The 24,883-nt window shown below is 34.9% G+C and overlaps 2 protein-coding genes across 2 annotated transcripts; one reads left to right on the top strand and one right to left on the bottom strand.

Moving 5' to 3' along the window:
* Positions 1-4,129: 4,129 nt before the first annotated feature.
* LOC144443341 (mitochondrial import inner membrane translocase subunit TIM44-like) lies at positions 4,130-15,689 on the bottom strand. Its single transcript, XM_078132796.1, has 15 exons — positions 15,648-15,689; positions 15,195-15,305; positions 13,994-14,086; positions 13,673-13,754; positions 12,952-13,028; positions 12,516-12,665; positions 11,566-11,635; positions 10,985-11,054; positions 10,357-10,442; positions 10,091-10,183; positions 9,402-9,526; positions 8,807-8,857; positions 7,825-7,914; positions 7,336-7,446; positions 4,130-5,870 (listed from the first exon to the last, which is right to left on the bottom strand). The coding sequence occupies exons 1-15, from the start codon at positions 15,687-15,689 to the stop codon at positions 5,751-5,753; spliced, it is 1,371 nt and encodes a 456-aa protein (XP_077988922.1). The 3' UTR covers positions 4,130-5,750.
* A 65-nt stretch (positions 15,690-15,754) lies between these two features.
* Positions 15,755-24,252, top strand: LOC144443517 (putative ATP-dependent RNA helicase DDX59). Its single transcript, XM_078133023.1, has 14 exons — positions 15,755-15,784; positions 16,307-17,076; positions 17,455-17,530; positions 18,019-18,138; positions 18,680-18,826; positions 19,299-19,381; positions 19,805-19,853; positions 20,185-20,261; positions 20,979-21,107; positions 21,493-21,596; positions 21,974-22,040; positions 22,486-22,683; positions 22,961-23,029; positions 23,901-24,252. Exons 2-14 carry the CDS (start codon positions 16,342-16,344, stop codon positions 24,081-24,083), a joined length of 2,037 nt encoding a protein of 678 aa, XP_077989149.1. The 5' UTR covers positions 15,755-15,784; positions 16,307-16,341; the 3' UTR covers positions 24,084-24,252.
* Positions 24,253-24,883: the final 631 nt, after the last annotated feature.

The raw sequence follows: 24,883 nt of genomic DNA, 5'->3' as shown, positions 1-24,883 counted from the left end.
TGACCCAGCACCTGTCCATATCAGAGACTCAATAGTAGACCGAGTGAACGAATATAAATACCTGGGTATCAAGCTTGATAGTAAACTAAAATGGGTTGAGAATACCAACTTCATTATTAAGAAAGCTAACACTCGTCTGTACTGCCTAAGGAAACTAAGATCATTTGGTGTTAGTCACGATCTTTTAGGGGTGTTTTTTAATGCAGTTGTTTGCAGTGCTTTCACCTTTGGCATTGTTTGTTGGGGAGGTAATCTGTCCCAACATGAGATGGGAAGACTAAACAAGATTATCAAAAAGGGTAGCCAAATTATCGGTAAACAAAGTGAAAATATAGATTATATCTATAACAAACGCATAATGTCAAAGGCTCACAGTGTTCTGAAAGACCCTTCCCATCCACTTTATGCAGAATTCTACGACCGTCGTATTTCAAGGAGTGGTAGATACCGTGCTCCAGCAGCTAAAACCAATCGTTTTAAATCGTCTTTCGTCCCATCCGCTATCTCAGTTCTTAATAGCAATCATTGTCGCTCTTTTTAGTACTGTGCTGTTGTTTTTAGTATGTTGTGTAATATATGTAATGCTATCTTTTGTATTGCTTTTATTTTTGTTTTACCTGCAAGAACTGTCGTTTTAATTTCCCCTCGTGGGATGAATAAAGTAATTCTGATTCTGGTTCTGATTCTGATTCCCTCAATAAACACTAACCTATCATTGGGTAGAATTCTGTAATCACCATATTTGGACATTATGTAACTGCCCTCAATAAACACTAACTTATCATTGGGCAGAATTCTGTGATCACCATATTTGGACATTATGTAACTGCCCTCAATAAACACTAACCTATCATTGGGTAGAATTCTGTGATCACCATATTTGGACATTATGTAACTGCCCTCAATAAACACTAATCTATCATTGGGTAGAATTCTGTGAACACCATATTTGGACATTATGTAACTGCCCTCAATAAACACTAACCTATCATTGGGTAGAATTCTGTGATCACCATATTTGGACATTATGTAACTGCCCTCAATAAACACTAATCTATCATTGGGTAGAATTCTGTGAACACCATATTTGGACATTATGTAACTGCCCTCAATAAACACTAACCTATCATTGGGTAGAATTCTGTGATCACCATATTTGGACATTATGTAACTGCCCTCAATAAACACTAACTTATCATTGGGCAGAATTCTGTGATTACCATATTTGGACATTATGTAACTGCCCCTAATAAACACTAACTTATCATTGGGTAGAATTCTGTGATTACCATATTTAGACATTATGTAACTGCCCCTAATAAACACTAACTTATCATTGGGTAGAATTCTGTGATTACCATATTTAGACATTATGTAACTGCCCCTAATAAACACTAACTTATCATTGGGTAGAATTCTGTGATCACCATATTTGGACATTATGTAACTGCCCCCAATAAACACTAACTTATCATTGGGCAGAATTCTGTGATTACCATATTTGGACATTAAGTAAATGCCCCCAATAAACACTAACTTATCATTGGGTAGAATTCTGTGATCACCATATTTGGACATTAAGTAACTGCCCCCAATAAACACTAACTTATCATTGGGCAGAATTCTGTGATTACCATATTTGGACATTAAGTAACTGCCCCTAATAAACACTAACTTATCATTGGGTAGAATTCTGTGATTACCACATTTGGACATTAAGTAAATGCCCCCAATAAACACTAACTTATCATTGGGTAGAATTCTGTGATTACCATATTTGGACATTAAGTAAATGCCCCCAATAAACACTAACTTATCATTGGGTAGAATTCTGTGATTACCATATTTGGACATTATGTAACTGCCCCTAATAAACACTAACTTATCATTGGGCAGAATTCTGTGATTACCATATTTGGACATTAAGTAAATGCCCCCAATAAACACTAACTTATCATTGGGTAGAATTCTGTGATCACCATATTTGGACATTATGTAACTGCCCCCAATAAACACACTTATCATTGGGCAGAATTCTGTGATTACCATATTTGGACATTAAGTAACTGCCCCCAATAAACACTAACTTATCATTGGGCAGAATTCTGTAATTAACAAAGACTTGATGTGTGGTGGCTTTGGTTGAATTTGAAATTTCATCTCAGGCCCTCATTGAGCTAGACGTAAAGAGAGATGTTGAGATTTGATGCAATGGATAGCACTTGACTAGGAAATTTCTTGCTGCCTTGGATGTCTTTCTGTGTTTGTCTCTGCATAGCTCTTTCTTCTTGTGTATCTTAACTGTCCAAGGTTTATAGCAATTTGGATGAAGGTCGAAGGAAGCAATATATATACGCCAAAAGAAGTCCAACCTAATCATAATCTACACATTGAGATCTCAGCTGTATCACTCAAAAACCTGTTACAAAACCCCGCTATATTACACCCTGAGACATCAGTGAAAATTTAAGATTCACATCCAAACACTGTTTGACTCTCTGAACAAAAAGGTTCAATTGTAATGAACCCAGAGTCCATGAACTTCCAATCTCATTTCAGATTTCATATTCCTATTTTCCTTTATTTCTTCAAATTCAAATCAACACAATAGCAACAACACATATTTCATATCAATTATTTATGATGTTTATTTCTCACCAGCGGTAATATTTTCTGTAGGCCTGAGAGTGCAGTTATATTTATATTTATATACACTGGAAACACTAAATTATTCTAAAGATAATATAAAATTTTGACAACACTGTAAAATGCTTATTTGTTGTAATGAAAAGTTTTATAGAAAATATGTATGAGTATATCTAAGAACAGCAGATTTGATATACATGAAATCAAACATACAGGAATATCAAAACAGCAAACTTGATATGCCACCATTATCCTGTTTTCCCAACTTGTAGTTTTTTGTGTACAAACAACTACTCCCCGGGTAGGAAGATTTTAAGCCAAACCAGTTAACTTGATATGCCACCCTAAGCCACATCAAACATATTAAATCCAATAAGGGAAATGTATCTTACAACCAATACCAATGCCAGTAAAACCTTATGGTGCACTCGAAAAAAGAGGGAAAGCCAGTGTGACTATGGTGTTACAAGTTGTTAGTTACGGTGTCTATGAAAGATACTGTGAAAAAGATACTGAGACATGGGGTGTTACAAGTTGTTAGCTACGGTGTCTATGAAAGATACTGTGACATTGGTGTCACAAGTTGTTAGTTACAGTGTCTATGAAAGGTACTGTGACATGGGGTGTTACAAGTTGTTAGTTATGGTGTCTATGAAAGGTACTGTGACATGGGGTGTTACAAGTTGTTAGTTACAGTGTCTATGAAAGGTACTTTGACATGGAGTGTTACAAGTTGTTAGTTACGGTGTCTATGAAAAATACTGTGACATTGGTGTTACAAGTTGTTAGTTAGTGTCTATGAAAGATACTTTGACATGGGGTATTACAAGTTGTTAGTTAGTGTCTATGAACCCTATTTACAATGGAATTCAGTAGGGTTGCTAGATATACAACAGCATTATTACTGACAGACATGTTTGATACAACTAGGGAAAATATGCTATCAGCTAAGTACTACTGAGGAAACCAAGCTTTCAATTTACTAGGATTGAAATAAACTATTATTGTTTGATGTGGTAGATTACACAAGCGGGTGATAGCAAATACCTTGGTAAGGACAGGGCAGCCTTACTTCACTCTATATTTCTTGTGACCCAACACACCCTACATTTCTGGTAAATATTTTTTAAAACCAGTGCTCTCTACGCAGGATTAGAAAAACGCACAGTGTCAGATTTTCAGATGACAACCCCTCAAGTGCATATCTGAGCAATATATATCATTTATTGGTGAAATTAGGGAAATTTTACTTATGGTTCAAAGTTTCCTTCTGACTTTTAATTGTATATTTTTATTTCATTCACACTGTTAAAGTACAAATATAACATCAACTATTTGTACACAGACTTTTTGATAATTTTTATTTTTTTTAATTGACCCATCATTTTAAAAGGTGTGATGAGGACAAAATGGACACCTAATGTCATTCTGTGGATATAATCACCCTGTAATCAAGACAGTGTAAATACTGACTAGGGTTGAATGTACTACCACTTAAGGAAAACTTACTTTCAGAAACATCGCCCTCCTGTGAGTGTAATCATCTACATGTAACAATAACAGTTTATTTTGTGTCTATCTTAATTAGGTGATAGCTTGCTTTCCATAGTAGTAATATTGGCAGTTTACAGTCACACAGATAGTGAATAGTTTTATGACAATATTTTACCAAGTACCAGTAGGTCTTGAAATTTCAGTAAGGTATGCGTAGTCTTGGCAGTCTTCTGAAAATAATTGCATAAACCAAACTAAAAATTTTTAAGAGACCAGCTTAAGATGTAAAGAAAATTTTCCACAATTATTATAATAGCATATGACTGTTGTTGAAATATATTTTATTCAAATTAATTTAACTACAAAAGTCCCCAACAGATGCAATCAACACATTTATACATGCAACCTTCATAAAATTTGTAATCAAGATGTGAGACATATTTCGGCACAGTTCAGTCTCTTTACTTGAATGATTTGATACATGGGTAAATGATAGAGATTCTTTCCTACTAATACATGAGATGATCTTCAATAGTCCCATGTAAAAATGAAGTATTTACAATATCTATCATGTCCATCTGGAAGAAAATTTTCAGCCACACTAAGTTAGGGTTACGTCAATACCCACACTAAGTTAGGGTTACATCAAAACCCACACTAAGTTAGAGGGTTACGTCAAAACCCACACTAAGTTAGTGTTACGTCAAAACCCACACTAAGTTAGGGTTACATCAAAACCCACACTAAGTTAGAGGGTTACGTCAAAACCCACTCTAAGTTAGGGTTACGTCAATACCCACACTAAGTTAGGGTTACATCAAAACCCACACTAAGTTAGGGTTTACGTCAAAACCCACACTAAGTTAGAGGGTTACGTCAAAACCCACACTAAGTTAGGGTTACGTCAATACCCACACTAAGTTAGGGTTACATCAAAACCCACACTAAGTTAGGGTTTACGTCAAAACCCACACTAAGTTAGGGTTACATCAAAACCCACACTAAGTTGAGGTTACGTCAAAACGTCCATAAAAGTAGACTTGATACAATATGTGGGAGTGATTTTATGCCATCAGTTGCCTACAGAACATAAAACGATGTATAGAACACACTGCTTGATAGCATTGCTAACACTGTAGCTTCATAGATGGGTTGTTGTTCCTCTACAAGTTGCCAATTTTCATTTATTTCTAGTTCTATACTAAAGTTTAACGATAAAGATTATGAATGGGGCATCTAGGGTTTTCTTCAAAATCTATTCTTTCACAAAAAACTTCTAGGAAGTCATTATAATTTATAGTATTTGACAAAATCTCAAGCCAACTCTTTGAAAACTTTGCAGCTGTAGTGTTTGACAAAATCTGAGATTCATTGTTTTGTACATGTATCAGTTGAAGTTGTAGTGTTTAACAAGATCTCAGACTCACTGCTTTGTAAACTTTGCAACTGAAGTATTTTAACAAAATTTCAAACCCACTGTTCTTCACAGTTTGTAATTGTAATGTTTTATCAATTGTACACCTACTGTTCTGAAAATTCAGTTGTAATGTTTGACAAAATATCAGACCCAATTTTCTGCAAATTTTACAGTTATATTTTTGAACAAATTCTCAGACCCATTGTTCAGCAGAGTTGGCAGATAAATCCAATAGTTTCCATGCAGCATTAGGATCCAAACACTCTTGGTCTCTGCATAAAACCCACACATACTGTACACGCATCACTTTGTCCTGCAATAACAAAATACCAAATACTGTTACTTATTACTGTTGTAACATCAATAACTTTTAAATACTTTCAAAAACAGTCTAGACACATATTGGAATGACTATAAGTATATAACAGACCCCAGTATTTTTGACCACTAATAAGTATTTACAGTATCTTGTTTATCAACTCACAGTTCAAAGTTGTACATTGTATATTATATTTTATTATTATCATCAACCTGAACTCTACAAGTAATTTCTATCTTGAACTCTGAAAAAAAACCTTGGAGTTTGTGATGAACACTCGGACCATGAACTAATTCACACACACACACACACACACACACACACACACATATGCAGGCACGCACTCACGCACGCACGCACACACGCACACACACACACACACACACACACACACACACACACACACATACACACACACACACACACACACACTTTGTTACTATATGTACGTTTTGGTGTTTACGACAATTTGACATTGATCAGCTCATAGGCTATTAGCCTTTTTTTAGCTGTAATTTGATATGATATTATGATTGTGTACGATACAGGCAATGTCAACCATACTTGAATCTCTAGTACAATCCTAAATACCTTTAAGATGGAGAAAGAGTTTTTATTCAAAATATATTTTGTTTCTAAGGCTGTGTTTACACAACAATATTTTCAAATTAAAATGCCAATATCATGTTCATTTCAATGCATTTTCATGTGTATACATCATGATAGGCTGTCAAGCAGTTTTGACCGTCTACACAGAAACACTGAAGACAGAACATTGAAAATGATACGGTTGCATATGTGCAAACATATGGAACGGTTTAAGTGCATATAAACATAACAAAATAGTTACGTTTTCATTTGAAATCAACACCATATAAACAGAGCCTAATAGTTGACACTGCGTCAATTAACAGTCCTTCTAAGTTACACCATTGCATGCAAACATGAAATGAGCATTTGTGCAATGTTTCATGAACATTTCTGATCAAGAATAGTAATATTATATCAAACTGTGGCATTAAACAAATATCATTTTGAGTTTGGAGTAGTAACGATACACATTGACTTTGTTGAGTCATGAGAATTGAATGATTAGAATGGCAAGCTTACAAGTTACAATCTGTAAGTTGCAGGTTCGAGTTTCATTGCTGTTTGTTGTTAATGAATAGTTAAAAGTCACTGGGCACGTTTAAACTCTGACTGTGCCCTATTCAACCAAGCTGTATAGATTGGGGACAGGTAGGATTGCAGGGCTCAATCTAATATACCAAATACTGTGCTCACACACATCACACACTACATACCACCAACCTATGTCACATATTGGTTAGGTTTCTGTATTAACCTGATATGTTAGAATGTCTACATGTAACTTGTAATATATAATATACATGTATAATGTAACTTTGCACTGGATACTTCAATCAATCAATCAATCAAAAGAATTTGTAATACTTGCCTTATCTCCTTCAATCACATCTCCCTTAGCATTTCTAACTATCTGTATTTGTTGACTCACGAAGCTGATAATGAGAACTGGACCCTGCTCCATCATTTTACCCATCACAAGCTGCTCAAAGAAAGTCAAACATCACATATAAACATTGGATTAAATCTATTTTGTGCTACAGGGTCAATGCTAGACATTGGCCAGCAAATGTCACTCTGGTGCAAAGGTGTGTATCACTTACTTTCCAGTCTATTAAAAGACACAGTAATCATCTTGAATTACAAAGTTTATAACACTCACTAAGTTCATATTGTTAGCATTGTGCTTTCGATCTGTCTTGACTGATGATCTTAATCAGAATGACATTTTATAGTAACAACCGACCTCTGATTGACAGATGACACATTCTATAGTAATATGCTTAATTTATAGAAGTTGTTTGGCTATTTGGCACTATTCAATTTTTAAATAAAAAATTGTATATTTATTTGTACTTACATCAAGATGATCAATGTCTAATATTTTAGAATCAAACTTGTAACCCATGGCATATGCTTGTTTCATTGGTGTAGCTAACATATTGTACGGCTGTAAAGAAAAGAATATGTCAGTTGTTGAGTCATTTATCTATGAACAGAATAGGGAATATGACATTCAATGAAATAAAAGCACTTTTATAAACATAGATTCTAAAGAGTCACCTAATGATTTTACATAACTTACACTTCGCATGATTGACAAGAAAAAGTAAGCTGAAATGTATTCCTCATTCATTATCCATTGTTGGCCCTTGAAATTGAAATTGATTTATTATCCCCAAAAATAAATAAATTAACATCACAATTATATCAAAAGGGAAAAGAATGAATTCGGATAACAGGAGTCAGAAAATAGCTAGGCTAGTCGGGTCTGACCCCTTGTCATGTGCACTCATTATCTCATTGAAGTCAGCAGACATATGTATGCAATAAATGAACCTAAATATTCATATGTGTTATTTGAAGGTAATAAGTACTTAGGGATGTCTTGACCAACTATATCAGTAGTTATACTGACTTGCTAGCAGTTCCACAGTTTATAGTTATTAATTGGAGATATTGGAATGTCTCAACTCTACACATTGACTATATATATAATGGAAACATTAATTTGATAAGTGAAAGGACACACACAGTGTACCAATATAGAACCATGGTTGCACTGGAGGAAAGTATGTAAACACAGTGTACCAATATTTAGCCATGGTTGCACTGGAGGAAAGTATGTAAACACACAGTGTACCAATATAGAACCATGGTTATACTGGAGGAAAGTATGTAAACACACAGTGTACCAATATAGAACCATGGTTATACTGGAGGAAAGTATGTATACACAGAGTGTACCAATATTTAGCCATGGTTACACTGGAGGAAAGTATGTACACACAGAGTGTACCAATATTTAGCCATGGTTACACTGGAGGAAAGTATTTACTTACTGCTTCATAACACCAATCTTTTAAAATTTCTAAATCTCCCCTGATAATGGCCTACAAGAAATAATATTCACATGAAGTCATTAAATAAATGTCATTTCAAGAAGTAAATTCAACCATTATTTTATAAGGACCAGAAGAGTATCTATGTACCTTATACACATCATGTTATCCTTTCATATTTGTTTTTATATTCAGCTATACATTTCTATAACATTAATTGTCCTTGGTTCATCTCTGTCATTAAGTTTCTTTCTTTCAACATCAAAGTTATGTGACAAAGGTACGCTTTCTCAGTTGTGACAATAGATTGTTTGTAGATAATACTAGTATATGAATATAATGGAACCTTGTGACTTGTGAGTGCAAGTGTATAGCATACTCTGGCTATTGCATGAGTGGTTGTGGTGTTCTCTGTTTTCACAAACGTAGTGAGTAAAGAAAACACTGCAAGTAGGAGTGCAAATACAAATGTACCCCTAAAGGCATGTAGCCACACTGATACTCCCTAAAGGCATGTATCCACACTGATACTCCCAAACGTCATGTATCCACACTGATACTCTCAAGTCGTGGGGTTTGTTTTGAAACTACCTACCTCTAAGATATTTGGAATAATTTCATTTTCACACTGTTGTAGAAACATTTGTTTGGTAAATGTTGGATCTAATTTGATAATTTCTGTTAACACTTCAGACATTTCTGTCTTGGTGAACACACCACCTAAAAGACACAGAAAACATTATATGTAAAATTGTTACACGACAGGTTTTGATAATTTATTAAAGCAACTATGGTGTACTGTAAATGGGACTAGTAATCACAGGTTATCCCGATATGTCAAAAAATACTGCCAATGGCAATGTGCACAAATGAAATCCAATATCTGACATACACATGCCGTGAGAGAAACAGACTTCAAACATGAAAACACCCCTACAGGATAATGGAACATACTGATAGGAACTTTGGCCAAGTGATTATTTTAAAATTTTTTATAACCATAGTTCATGGACTTGCACTGTAAAGGATTGACTGTTTTGATTTTTTTTTTGGATATAACTTGAAAACCACTGATCTGATCACCTTTATTTAACAATTTTTTATCTACATGCATGGGTGGTGGGAAACCTGACTAAGACTTACATATGCTGGGTGGGATTCTCAATATTGGTACAACTACTACACTTAACTGTATGTACTGACTACTTCTAATAAGTAGTTATACAGGTACGGTATACAAGTAATACTTGAAGAGTAATAATTTGATAGGGATGTACAACTTACCAAAAAGTTGACTAACTTTATCAGTGACAACCCTGGATGCTCTGACAATTGCACTGTCACTTTCATCATACTTCATTTTTAAATCAAAGATTTCTAAAGGAAAGAAAGAAAGGTAAAGTCATTGAAACTGAAGAGTTTGATATTTGAATACAGGGTTACAAGTTACTGTTGAATACAGGGTTACAACTTACTGTTGAATACTGGGTTACAACTTATGGTTGAATACTTGGTTACAAGTTACTGTTAAAGACTTGGTTACAACTTACTGTTGAATACTTGGTTGTTGTCTTTAAAACTCTGCCATTGCTGATACCATTTAGAGTCTTTATGTAAAACCATTCCTGTTGCATCTCTAATAAACAAAAACAAAATACAAAAGCTTACAGAAACTGGTATAAATATAAATAAAATTGGCACAATCTCAGTGATCTCACCATAGTCAATATACTTACAATTTACACATTAGGTAAATATTGACTATCTAGTTATTTGGCTTCAAAACATCCTGAGATGAGATAAGTATTAAAGATGCACTAGCTGTGACTGGAAACTTTAAAAAAAATCTGTTTTGTTAAATATAATAACCTACTTGTAATATTGTACATCATGAACTGTATTGAATCACCTGTGGGTAGCTGTCTATATCATATGGTACAACAAATAATTAAAATTGATTTTTGGGTCCACACCAACAAATCAGGGCCACATGTTACCACAATCCAATCTGTTACTGTATTACTTATGGATACAATAGACCCCCTCATTAACATGTACAGTGTCTAATTATTGGTATTTTAACAATTTACAGTGAATAATTTGTTGATTGTCTGATTGGAAAAATTATACTGCAGTTACAGCTAGTGCAGCTTTAAAGTGTCAAGTACCCATACTTACTCATTGGCTTCAACTTGTTTATCAGTCATCTCAGTGTGAAGGGATCTATCTGTTCTCTTCCTTAGTTTTTCTAACAAGTAAAACAGACAAGGACCAGATCTAAGTAATTGCTATATTTACACAGGATTTCATATCGTTGTATAACTTTGTAAGTTGACTTTTTGAAAACTTACAAATCACTGAACTACATCATTAGTGATAGAAAATTGTACACATGGGGAGGGAGGATAGAATGGATATGGGGAGGGGGATGTAAGTAATTTTCTTTTCCATATGCTGTGGTAAATTCTAATGTCTATCATTTATCAGTTTCTCTTGTGCTGGTGTTCATTTGATTCTAGCACAATTTTTGCAAGTATCTGTACTGGTCAAAGAAGATATCAAGTCTGTGTCTCTGCTAGCAATTGATGCATTTAGTATGATTTAACACTATTAGCACCATTGAACAGTATTTTGGTTCTGGAGTCTGGCATGTTATAAATTTGTTTTGACTGACTGATTGATTGATTGATTGAATAAGATGCTGAAAGTCTGAGATGGTCTAAAGAGGTTGCCATTACAGTTTACGTTTATAAACTCACCTGGTGCCTTGTATGGTTGTGCCCTGGCTGTGGTTGCATCATCTATTTCCTGTTTGACAGACTTCACACTCTACATTGAAAGAAGAGATAGTGACTGTTAGTTATCAAGTTTTCAGTTATCTTTTATCAAAAGCAAAGATACCATCACAATACAGTCGCTTATGTTTTTAAACATTTTGCATTATTCAAATTTCTTAAATCAAAATATATGTAAACTGGTATCATTCTTAAGATGTGTTTTCTTTATTTTTATGGGATTTTGAGTGCAAAAGTTAAATTTTTAGTGGAGGAGTGATAAGCACAAGTAACTGTTGAGTGAATGAAGCTAGGATAGGCTGGGCTTAAAGACTTTCAGGCACAGGTAATATAACTGGAAAAGATGTTTTTGTTCAAATACTGACAGGGAAGAGGGAAGTCCATGATTCTGCCAAGAAATGTGCTATTTTGTTCTTGGTTTGACGAAGAGATAACATTTACGAAAAGAAATTCTATTTTTGCAATATTGGTAATAAATGACAACAAGCTGTGAAAAATCAGCCAATGATGGTCACATGACTCAGCACTGGATTTATGTGCCAAAAGAATGGAATCCAAGATGTGTGAAAGTTAACCCCCCTCCCCCCCAACCCGTCCCTGTTCAGATCAGATTTAGACCTCCTGATATAGACTGCTTTCTTTACATCATGTTCACACCATTGTTTATCCCTGTCAAATACTTTAACATTATCACAGCTAACATTGTGACCTGGGCACACTGCGTGGATATGTTTGGAGACTTCTGAAGTTGTGGTACTTGGATGCTGGTGTTCTGTGAATGTGTTATCAATAGTGTATATTGTTACAAAGTTCAGTTCTATGTTGAAGGATAAAGATATTAATAAAGGGTTTATTATTTGTTCATTTCTGTATAGGTAAAGAATGGAAAGAACTAGAAAGACAGGAAAACATACCTCTGAGATTGTTTTGAAAGCACTTGTCTTTCCAAATTGTTCACTCTGTTTGCTAACACTTTCGGCAGCATCTTTAGCAGACTTGGCAACTTCTTCACCAATATCAAAGCCTTTCTTGGCCCATTCAGACTTTTTCACTTCTTCATAGCCCTAGAAATAATAATGAATTGATTATTCTGTATGAAGCAAATTTCAAATCACTTTCTGTAGTAGAACAATCCTAGATATCTTTAAAACAAAGTTATTGAGAATTTGTTTAAACTTTTAAACTTTGTGAGTTATATTTTTTAGACTACAGTAGATATCCATAAAATCTTTTAAATAAACAGACATCTAAAGTTGAATTGAAATAAATTTGAACTTTAAAATGTGATATTGTGACTTTACAAACTTGATAACTATTATTGTCCACCCAATATCTAACAAAAAAACTCACCTCTTGAAATTTTTTTCCAAGGACATCAAACGTCTGTTTCAGTTGTGTTGAACCCTTGGCCGTTTCGGATTCAATAGCTTCCTACAGATATATAATGATTACCCAGTACTTAAGCAAACATTATTGGCTCAGGTGCCTTCAAATTAGTCATTTCAAATAGAACAAAAAAGTTATAGTTATTTAGTCTAGAGACATGACTAGCCTAGAACAAGACTTTTTACAATCCATAACACTAAAGTAAAGTGTTTTCTGTATGTACCACAATCATTTATAGTATCCATATCAAGTACAATCCATAACACCAAAGTAAAACATTTTCTGTATGTACCACAATCATTTATAGTATCCATATCAAGTACAACCCATAACACTAAAGTAAAGTGTTTTCTGTATGTACCACAATAGTTTATAGCATCCACATCAAGTACAATCCATAATACCAAAGTAAAGTGTTTTCTGTATGTACCACAATCATTTATAGTATCCATATCAAGTACAACCCATAACACCAAAGTAAAGTGTTTTCTGTATGTACCACAATCATTTATAGTATCCATATCAAGTACAACCCATAACACCAAAGTAAAGTGATCTCATGAGATCTGCCATGAGACAAAAAATGGATCATTGCCTTTTACAAATTATACATTGGGTTAAATGTTGTGGTTCTGGCTATTTCTATATGTATACACTTTCAAAGAGAAAATAGATCACAAACTACTTACATATTTTTGCCTAACTTTTTGAAGGGCTTCAGATTTTTCAAGTTTATCTGCTTCTTCCCTAAATTTACGAAGATTTTCCTAAAACATGAGAAAATCAAAATCATTATTTAAGCAAACATTCTCATAAAACCACACAATATCTTTAAGACAATGACATCTCAGTCTTTGAGGTGGCATCAGCCCTGCTAACAGTATACATGTGTTACAGATGTACAACGATGAGTTTGTTACATACATGCATGTACATGTTTGATTCTCTCGTTTCATATTCTGATAAACTTGAAATACAATGTAATTGGCATGGCTAGACAGTTTACCTTCATTTCTTTATTCTTTGCAAATTCCTGTTTCACATTTTCAATAAAGTCTCCAATAAAACTTCTTTTGGATTGACTAGAGTAACATCTGACCTGTGAACAAAGTTGAAGCATATATCCATGTTATAATAAATCATAGTAAATACATCATTTGATTCCTTCAGTAATTATAACTTACACAACATTTGTAGAAAAAGTTTGTACATTTCAATGACAACATCAGAATTAAAGTATGGATCCGACTAGATCTATGTGATCCAGTCCCCCCCCCCCTTACTGTAGAGAAAGCAGTGTCAATACCACCCTCGCCACCCAGACTGCCATGTGACAGGTTTCTGCCATGTTCTACCATCCTTGAGCAGTAGTGTTTTTCACTGACAACATTATAGTAATACTTTTGTATGAAGAGAAATGGCTGACCCCAATGTCCATGTGTGTATTTAAAGATGGATATCAGACTGATTTTTAGTGTTGCAGATATGCATATAGTTTATGACTTATCATTATGTAAATTACCATGTTAATGAGAAGTAAACTATTCGGCAAATGAATCACCATTCTTTCGACTTCTATTCTGGTTAGAACTGTGGCAATGATTGTAAAATGGGCAAAAAACCTAAAACATACATAATATGCCACTATACCCTTTGGCAGTAATTTTCCTGTATCAGATTTCATGCCAGTCAGGATTAATATAAACTGATGCAATCATGAAATCAAGTTACAAATTTCCAGTTCAACAACATCTCCATTGGATTGACTAACAAATAAAATGGAACTCAGTATTGAGTATCCTGAGATAAAGTTAAAATTCAATAAATTCTTATGATAATAATGATGAAAAGATTGTATCAACATATGCAACAAATACTGGGAATAGTACATGCATTGTTATGCTTTTTTCTAAATTCTATTTCGTTTGTGCTTTATTATTTGTAATTAAACTTTAATAGTTTAGTCTAATTTGTTATATACATTTCTTCTTATCAGTTTATACCACTTTAGATAATTTCCTAGGATTTATAATGTACTAATTTAGTGAATAAATTCAAGGTCACAACAATGACCTTGAACTTGAAGAACAAGTTGAGTATCGGGAATGAAAAAATATTTCTTCAATTTCAATGACAACACAGGATGACGTTTCATATTAAATATAACATAATAACACAGACCTATACGGGTCTACGATAATACTAACCTCTTGTAGCCTGAAATCGAGAGGATCTTGTGCGTGTTGGCTGAGGACATTGGTTACGTGACTGGTCGCAGGTAATCGACCAATTATCCGTACATCATGAGGTAGGATGCCCTGGAAAGCGATGACACAAATCAATCTGTTGTATTTACTTTAAAATGTGAAAAATATCCGTATGTATCGATGTCATTAACAGTGTTACACGTTTTCTTTTATTTGTTAGCGAAAAAATCATACAAGTTAATGCAGTTTGAGTGACGTAACTTCTGAATAGACTGAATCATGTGAATGACCGGCGTCACGGCGTGGCCACTGGACGAATGCGAGTAATCACCAGACGATATATTTTGGCACAACTCTTTTGTGATGAACGGGTACATTGTGTTAGCGTGTAATGTTTACAGCTTTAGAAAATTAGTATGACTCGAATTTCTCACTGCGAGAGCAATATCTTACCTGCCGAAGAGTTCGACAAAATGTGATTCTGGCCGCCGCCATTTTTAAAACTTGCAGTGTATTCTGGGAAATAGCGAAAACTTTTTCCCACAAGTCATTGCTGTTTGGCAAAATGGCCGCCTCCATTTGCAATAAATGTGAGTTGTTGTTGTTTTCAACGTGACACGACCATGTGACGTCTAAATGTCTTTGATGCAATACAAAAGGATTTTTAAAAGTTATCACCTAATGTTCGCATGTTCCATGACAATGATGTGGTCGTTTTGGTTGTTCCATAAATATGCTTCTTGCATTTGGGCAACTTTTTCATCGTTGTTGTTGTGTTATCAATATCATTGCTAACGTTTCACAATGAGCATGAGTAGACATCTATCATTCAAGTGTGTGTGTGTGTGGGGGGGGGGGGGGTAACAACTAGGTGCGGGTTAAACACAAAAACTTAAAAAGTCACCAAAACAGACGAAAAAACCCACAAAACCGCAACAAGACGCTACAATTATTGCAGCTAGTGTACTTCCTAGTGTACCTCTATGGGCCACTGAATGAACCATGAATATTCTCCTATAGCCTATAGGCTATATTACACATTTTAATATATAGTAAGTCAGATCTCGTAATGAAATATCAATCATTTTTCTCCCTTTGCACTAATTTTCTAGAGCAATCTTAGAATACCTGATACAGAAGCTGCAGAATGTTTGTACCAAGATCAGTGTCTAAAGGTGGTGGGAAAAAGCCTTCCTTGGCTAAAAAGGCCACCATCATGTACAGAGATAAGAATGTGACATGTACAAGTACGCAGCAGTCTGAAGAACAAAGGCATGGTCAGTCAACAAGTGTTAGCTGCATCAAAGAAACTGAACAAACTAAAGAGACAGTCAGTCAACATTCAAATCTCGAAGGCGATTCTGAAATTTCAAGTGATAGAAAGTCTTTTGCCATACCAAATATTTCTACTGAAGTACATCCCTCTACTCCTGATATTACCACTGAACACATTGATAGTGTTTCTAGCCTTGCTGAAGAACTAACTCATGACCCTGATTTGCATATACCAAATAAGGATACTAATTTGCATTTACCAAATAATGATGTTGCTGAAGATGATGTCATTTCATATAGCAAAGACCAGAGGTGGCCAGAACATGGTGAACCTGTATGTATTATGTGTGGTCGTTATGCAGAATACATTTGTGAACAGACTGATGTTGATATTTGTAGTCTTGAATGCAAAGCCAAACATCTAGCAAAGCGAAATGAACCAGTGTTGCCGATAGAAACAAAAACTGCTGAGAATCTAGAAAGAGAGAAATCAGAAGAAAGTGTATCTGATAGGCTTGCAATGTCTGAGTTAAACTTGTATGTATATAAAGATCATGAAGAGATAATAAAATTGAGAGAAGAACAAGTAGAAGAACTGAGAACACAGGTAATCATATTAGACTGCAAGATATGCCATGGCATTCAGCCCTAATCTGTCTTCTCAGTGGATGCATCAGTGGTTGCTAGATAGGCATGGCGCAACATATCTTAGCTGGTAGAGTGATAGGCATGGCACAACATGTCGTAGTTGCTAGGTGTGGCACATGTCATAGCTGATAGGCATGTCACAACATATCGCAGTAGTCAGTGTAATTTGCTATTTAAAGATTTTCAGTAAAACTGAAAGTAAATTAGTTTGACATTGTGGTATTCACTCAGAAAGTCAAGTTTGCTTGTTTCTTCGCTTAGAGCAAAACTTCTGACTATTTTAATTTGAATCTCTGCACTGTATAACAACCATTCTGTATGTTTTATGTCAATTCAGCTTGGTATTAAGATCCGAGGAAGTGATGTACCCAAACCAATATTGGAATTCAGACATTTATCATTACAAGACAAATGTAAGTCAGTACATCACCAGTGTTCTCTCCAGTTACATAAATGCTGGACAGTCATCATTTATGCATATTGCTAGTAATTAGTATTCATTACTATCAATAGGTTCAAATACAAGTACTTTACATGTATCATGTAAACTTTTGTGAATAAAACATGATTTTGTTATAGTTTTTTCAAAAATGTTTATTTGTGTGTGTAACCTATGTTTTTATTTTACCACCCAATTCTTTTTGAATTCCAATAGTATTGAGTTGCCAAAAGGAAAGGTCACTCAGGTGTCATAATTTGTCTTTCTGTTGACATATTGTATGTACCAAATACTGAACAAGCAATTACAACAATTTACAAATTCTGCACTTACAAATTACATACTAGTATCTTTACACTGTGCTTTGAAAAGTCAAACTCTGAATGTATGATAGAGACATGGTTCTATAGGACATTTAAAATGTTGATTCATTTTCACTTTTTGTAAATATTAAATTCATAGTGAATGCAAATCTACAGCATGCAGGCTATGAGTTACCTACTGCTGTACAGATGCAAGTGATTCCAACATTCCTATCTCATCGTGACATGATGGTCTCTGCACATACTAGCACTGGAAAAAGTAAGTACATTCAATGCATACACCCCACATGAAATCATACTAGGACAGAAACACATCAATAGTTGACAACACATGTTTTTGAATAAACGTCATAACATGTATGAAAGCACCTATTCCTCAAAACAATCATCACACTTTAAAACCCCTTTAGTATGAAAATATCTTGTAAAGGCTTCTTTCCTATAGTAGAATTTTGACAAATACCTGCAAAAATTTGACTGAAAACTGGAGTCAAGTAAAGTTTCTGTTTTAAAAAGGGCTGTGTATTGATAACTGTATAATGAGGTTACATTGTTTGTAGGATTATTTCTGAGTTTTTCCTTTGATGTATATAACACAGAAATGCGTCCCTATCATGTATGGTCTGTGGACATATGAGTAATGGATACATGTAGCTTATTGTGATGTTGATTCATAGCCAATAAGACATGTTATTTACTTTAACCAGACCTTCAATATAGGCCATCCTAAATACATGACGTTTCCTTTTTAAAAAAAATAAAAATTGAACACACTTGTTTTATCTTTGATCTATCTACAGCCGTTTCATTTCTATTGCCATCCATTGTTCATATCCATAATCACATGACCTGTAGCCCTGGTAACCGACAACCACTTGTACTTGTGTTGTCTCCAACTAGAGAATTGTGTATGCAAATTGAGGAGCAGGCAAAGGAGCTTATGCAAGGTAAATCTTATGTGTAATCTGTATATGGCAGGTGATATTGCATGCAAGGTAAATCTAGTCTACATAAAGCTTATGCATGTATGGTGACATTGCATGATGGTAGTATCATTTTTTTGTTCAGCACTTTTTGTACAGCTCTCCCAGACACCTGTTTTTCACATACACATTTTAATCCGAATAAGTCATTGATTAAATGGAAATCCATGCAATGAATTGCTATATTAGGTAATGCATTATTAATTCTGACCAATCATAAGATGTGTGCACGAGACATGTAGACTGTAAGACATGTCATGTTGCTCTGCCCTCACCAGCCAGCTCTGGGTTGACCGATGTGTGAGGGCGCCCTGTCAGGGCATACTGTATGGACTATAGGAGGCATGCTACACATATGACATCTCAGAATTGCCTGGAATTATGATTCCTAAATCATTAAAGATAGCTTCAAGAATGTCTGTGTCCACTTTAACAGGTTTACCAAGGATGAAGACAGCATTGTTAGTAGGAGGTCTCCCTATGCCACCTCAACTGTATAGACTAAGGAAAGGTGTTCAGGTGAGTAATTCTATAACTATGTATTCTAAGGTCTCCCATTGACACTTCAAACTAATAAACTGAAGTGTTCAGGTGAGTCATTTCATAACTACGCATGTCTCCTTGTTCATTAATCTAGCTGTTAGACCTTTGGGCAGTTCTGCTCACTTTAAAGGCAACCACAGGTCGCATAACACCACAAATGCTGTCAAGGGCTAGGCCAAGCTTGCACACCAGATGTACTGTCATCCTTGGATATTGTTCGACAACCTTCCAAGCACAGATCAGAGGTGTTGTTACAAGACTACTTATTCATATTGAGAGTTAGCAGACTCTTGTCTGATGTACTTGAAAACAAATAAAAACATAGTTTAAACAGCACTTATTAACCAAAAAAACCCCATAAAAACTTTTCTTTTCTTTTTTTTGCCCTTATTATTGTAGTTTGTTGTTGCAACACCAGGGAGACTTAGAGATATTATTGATCAAGAAGGTAACTATAAATGCTAGTTTTTAAGAAAAAAAAATGTTTCTCTTTATGTTGCGTGAACAGGTGCGGGAAATTGAAAGAAAGACTTGTCATAATGCAATAAAGAACCCCATACCTGTCTATTGAACCAATGAGCTCTCTGTAATAGAAATGATAACATTACTTGATAGACTGGTGCAATGGTGCAGTCCATGCTACATGTACAGGGGTACACAGCCCTAGAATGTAATACTATATACATAAAACTTTTCAGAGACTATTAGATACTAACTGAAATGTTTTAGTCTTTTCCAATCAACACCGTCTATTCATTTTAATATATTATGTTGTACAGGAATTTTGCTGTCTTCATTGAAAATTGTCGTCATAGATGAAGTTGATACTATGTTACACATGGGTTTCCAGGAACAGGTCAGTTGATACTATGTTACACATGGGTTTCCAGGAACAGGTCAGTTGATACTATGTTACACATGGGTTTCCAGGAACAGGTCAGTTGATACTATGTTACACATGGGTTTCCAGGAAGAGGTCAGTTGATACTATGTTACACATGGGTTTCCAGGAACAGGTCAGTTGATACTATGTTACACATAGGTTTCCAGGAACAGGTCAGTTGATACTATGTTACACATGGGTTTCCAGGAACAGGTCAGTTGATACTATGTTACACATGGGTTTCCAGGAACAGGTCAGTTGATACTATGTTACACATGGGTTTCCAGGAACAGGTCAGTTGATACTATGTTACACATAGGTTTCCAGGAACAGGTCAGTTGATACTTTGTTACACATGGGTTTCCAGGAAGAGGTCAGTTGATACTTTGTTACACATGGGTTTCCAGGAAGAGGTCAGTTGATACTTTGTTACACATGGGTTTCCAGGAACAGGTCAGTTGATACTTTGTTACAGATGTATGGGTAAAGAATTCTTACAAGTCACAAGTGTCGTCAGAGTACTAAACAGTAAATGAACATTAAAAAAAGGAAGTTAGGAATGATTTTGGTATCAATTGAGAAGTCTTTGATGAATGAAACAGAGGGTTTGCTATTTATGTGTGCATTCAACTTTGTATTGTAGCTTTTAAATTGATAAAACTTTGCATTCATACTGTTGTCATCTTTCAGGTGATGAATATTTTAAAGGACTGTCCAGAGACAGTACAAACAATGTTATGTTCAGCTACTATTCCACACTCCATAGAAAAGATGGCATCTATGTTGCTGGCCAACCCAGTCTATGTGTCCGTTGGAGAGGTAGGTATTGTAAGGAGGAAGGCAATTGTAGTCTAGAGCCAGACTTCTGAACAATTTCTTAAAATTGTATGTGTATGTGTGTGTGTGTGTACAGGCATGTGTATGTATGTATGTATGTATGTATGTATGTATGTATGTATGTATGTATGTATGTATGTATGTATGTATGTATGTATGTATGTATGTATGTATGCATGCATGCATGCATGCATGCATGTATGTATGTATGTATGTATGTATGTATGTATATATGTATGTATATATGTATATATGTATGTGTTGATGTGAGTGTGTGTGTGTGTATGTGTGTGTGTGTGTGTGTGTGAATGACCTATTAAAAGTCAAGAAATTCATATTCTGTAAATTACATAATATTTTATTATAGCCCAGTATGCCGAACGAGGCTGTCAGACAAATCATTATTTGGGTAGAAGAACCCTCCAAGAAAAAGAAATTATATTCCATCCTACAAGATCCCAAATATTTCAAGTGAGTAATAACTACAGATACATAATTGGATTCAATGGATTCTATATTCGATATTTATCTTTATTCAGCCACAAAAAACTTGTAAACAAAAGTGTTTTGCTACTTAGTGACAAGGCCCCTCATGTCACATGTATTTTCCTCTGCTTAAAAAGAAAAATATTGGGAAATACTAACTATACATACTGTTTTTTGTCAGTCTTATATTTGAAAAGACCGTCAGATTTTCTTAACTGAAACATTATTTTAGGTGTTGGCTGTATATATCAAAATGATAAAATGATATGACAGTACTGAGCACTCAGCTGGTTAATAGGTATACAAAACTACTGTGTTACATTAAGTGTAATGACAATGTATTAAATCTGTATTTCTTACAGACCTCCAATGGTTGTTTTTGTGGAGAGCAGAGTGGGTGCTGATCTACTGGCTGCTTCTGTTTATAAGGTTCATATGAATTCTTTAAATTTATTATCTTCCCATATCACTTGACCTGAGAATTTATCAATCGATATGGTATTATACGTAAAGTGCATGGGTCTCTGTCTGTAGTAGTAACTACAGGGTTGTTAACAAAGGTCTTTGTCTGTATAGGGTTGTTAACAAAGGTCTTTGTTTGTGTAGGGTTGTTAACAAAGGTCTTTGTCTGTGGTATTAACTACAAAATTGTTAACATTAGACTGTGTCTGTGGTATTAACTACAGGGTTATTAACATTAGACTGTGTCTGTGGTAGTAACTACAGGGTTAACATTGGACTGTGTCTGTGGTAGTAACTACACAATTATTAACATTGGTCTGTGTCTGGAGTAGAATTTTAGGGTTGTGAACACATGTGAAAGTACTTGGCTAAATAGAAACACTCATTTCAATGTATTTTATTTTGATTGCAGGTTTGTGGTCTGAACTGTTTAGCACTGCATGGAGAGAAGCAGCAGAAAGATCGTAGCAGCATTCTACAACAATTCTTAGATGGTGACATACCAGTGTTAGTATGTACTGGTCTTGTAGGTAGAGGCATAGACTTCCCTAAAGCCAAGATGGCTATCAATTTTGATATGCCAACAACTACAGAACAGTATATTCATCAGGTAAAATATTCCATCAGTCTCTTTGATGATTAGAATAGTAGACTATATATATATATATATATATATATATATGATGGATGGATGTATGTATGTATGTATGTGTGTGTGTGTGTGTGTGTGTGTTTGTATGTATGTATGTATGTATGTGTCTGTCTGTCTGTCTGTCTGTCTGTCTGCATGTGTCTCTGTCAGCCTGCCTGCCCATCTGTCAGACTATCTTTGTATCCATAGAGATTGGTATATTATATTTCATATTTCCATTATTTATCTTTACCAGGTTGGACGTGCAGGTCGACTTGGTGAAAGAGGAATGAGTATCACCTTCATTAACAATGGAAGCAAATATATCCTTTTACAATACTGTAGATTTTACTTTTATGTAAAATTACAACTTTAGAATGAGCACCAGAAAACAACTCATATAACTGATCTGTACATTATGAAGTTAACACAGGGATTTCATGTCACAGACTGCAACAATTGAATAGTTACTTTATTATTAATCCTTAGTTTTAAAAGTTTATGTGTTATATGGTAGATTACAAAACATCTCTCTCTCTCTCTCTCTCTCTTTCTCTCTCTCTTTCTCTCCCTCTCTCTCTCTCTCTCTCTCCCCTCTCTCTCTCCCTCCCCCTCTCTCTCTCTCTCTCTCTCTCTCTCTCTCTCTCTCTCTCTCTCTCTCTCTCTCTCTCTCTCTCTCTCTCTCTCTCTCTCTCTCTCTCTCTCTCTCTCTCTCTCTCTCTCTCTCTCTCTCTCTCTCTCTTATTTTACTACAGTGTTGAGTTAATATAGTTAACCGATGAGGATTAGTTGAGCTAAGTTTATCAGTAATATGTAAAAATTTGGATTTTGGATGTTATTCCCCAAAATTTGTCTTCATTCAGAAGGGAAAAATGTGAGTGACCTAAGGAGCCTTGTCACAGACAACAGGTAACAGGCCCTTAGGTTTCAAGTATTTTCTGACTGAATGAACAAAATTATCAAGAAATAATATAATTATACATGTACATGCACAAGCAAATTTACAATAAATGGGGAAAAGTAAGATAAATTTTGAACATTTTGATTCATATTTCCAGCTCCACAGATCCAGTGATGTAGATGTGCATTTTCATGACATAGCGTAACCAGGGTATAAATATCATATTTGTTGTTCAATGCATTCAACTTGGCTTGCATGTGATATAATGGTCTTATTCCTTAACTCTGGCATACATCTCTTTGTTGATTTTGTGAGGATGCTGCAATCTCAAAATGTAACTATGCCAACAGAACTGATGAATTCCTCACATCTACATCATCAGCAGCAAAAAAGAAAACTACATTCATATTACCAACACAGGAAACAGAAAGGGAAGAAGAGAAAAGGACAGCAGGCAGACGACAGTGATTCTGATTAAAACATTTACAGTACTAACACAGGAAACACACCGGGAAGAGGGGCAAAGGATTGGTGGCAGAGAACCTTGAACAAACATATCGCTGACACCCATTAACCAAACCTGGCACATAATTTAATAGATTAATTGTGCATGTCAAAAAAAGGTCATCAAAAATGACATGACATGACGGCTTATGTAACTATTTTGTGACATGTATATATTGCACAAACTTGAAATAAATCAAAGAATCTTTAAGTCTGACTGTCTGTAATTAGCATTTTTAAAAGGTGTTCCTGGAAGGGTTTGAAATTCCAGGATTTCCAGGACGGTGCGAATCCTGTGTAAATTCACTGCATCGAAACCCTTAACAAGTGTCAATTCATTGCATTGAAACCTTTAACAACTGTCAATTCATTGCATCAAAACTGTTGACAACTGTCAATTCACTGCATCAAAACAACTTGACAACTGTCAATTCATTGCATCAAAACACTTAACAAGTGTCAATTCACTGCATTGAAACACTTAACAACTGTCAATTCATTGCATCAAAACCTTTGATAACTTGTCATTTCAAACCATCAAAATTCTTGGCTGCTTGCGTCTACTTCTCCCTCACTGCATCAAAATCCTCTGGCTTCTCTTTGAAATTCACTTCTCAGTTTCTGATATGAAATCAGTTACAGTAAACCAGAACATGACGATTTACATGTCATCATATCAGGTAAACTCTGGAATAACTTGACTTGACATATTCATGACTTCCTCTATTTGCATTCTTCTCTGACTCTCCTGAATAAAGGGAAGATAACAGAGAC

Source organism: Glandiceps talaboti, chromosome 12 (assembly GCF_964340395.1).
Source record: "Glandiceps talaboti chromosome 12, keGlaTala1.1, whole genome shotgun sequence".
Taxonomy (NCBI): domain Eukaryota; kingdom Metazoa; phylum Hemichordata; class Enteropneusta; family Spengelidae; genus Glandiceps; species Glandiceps talaboti.
This window is presented reverse-complemented; position numbering and strand designations above follow the sequence as displayed.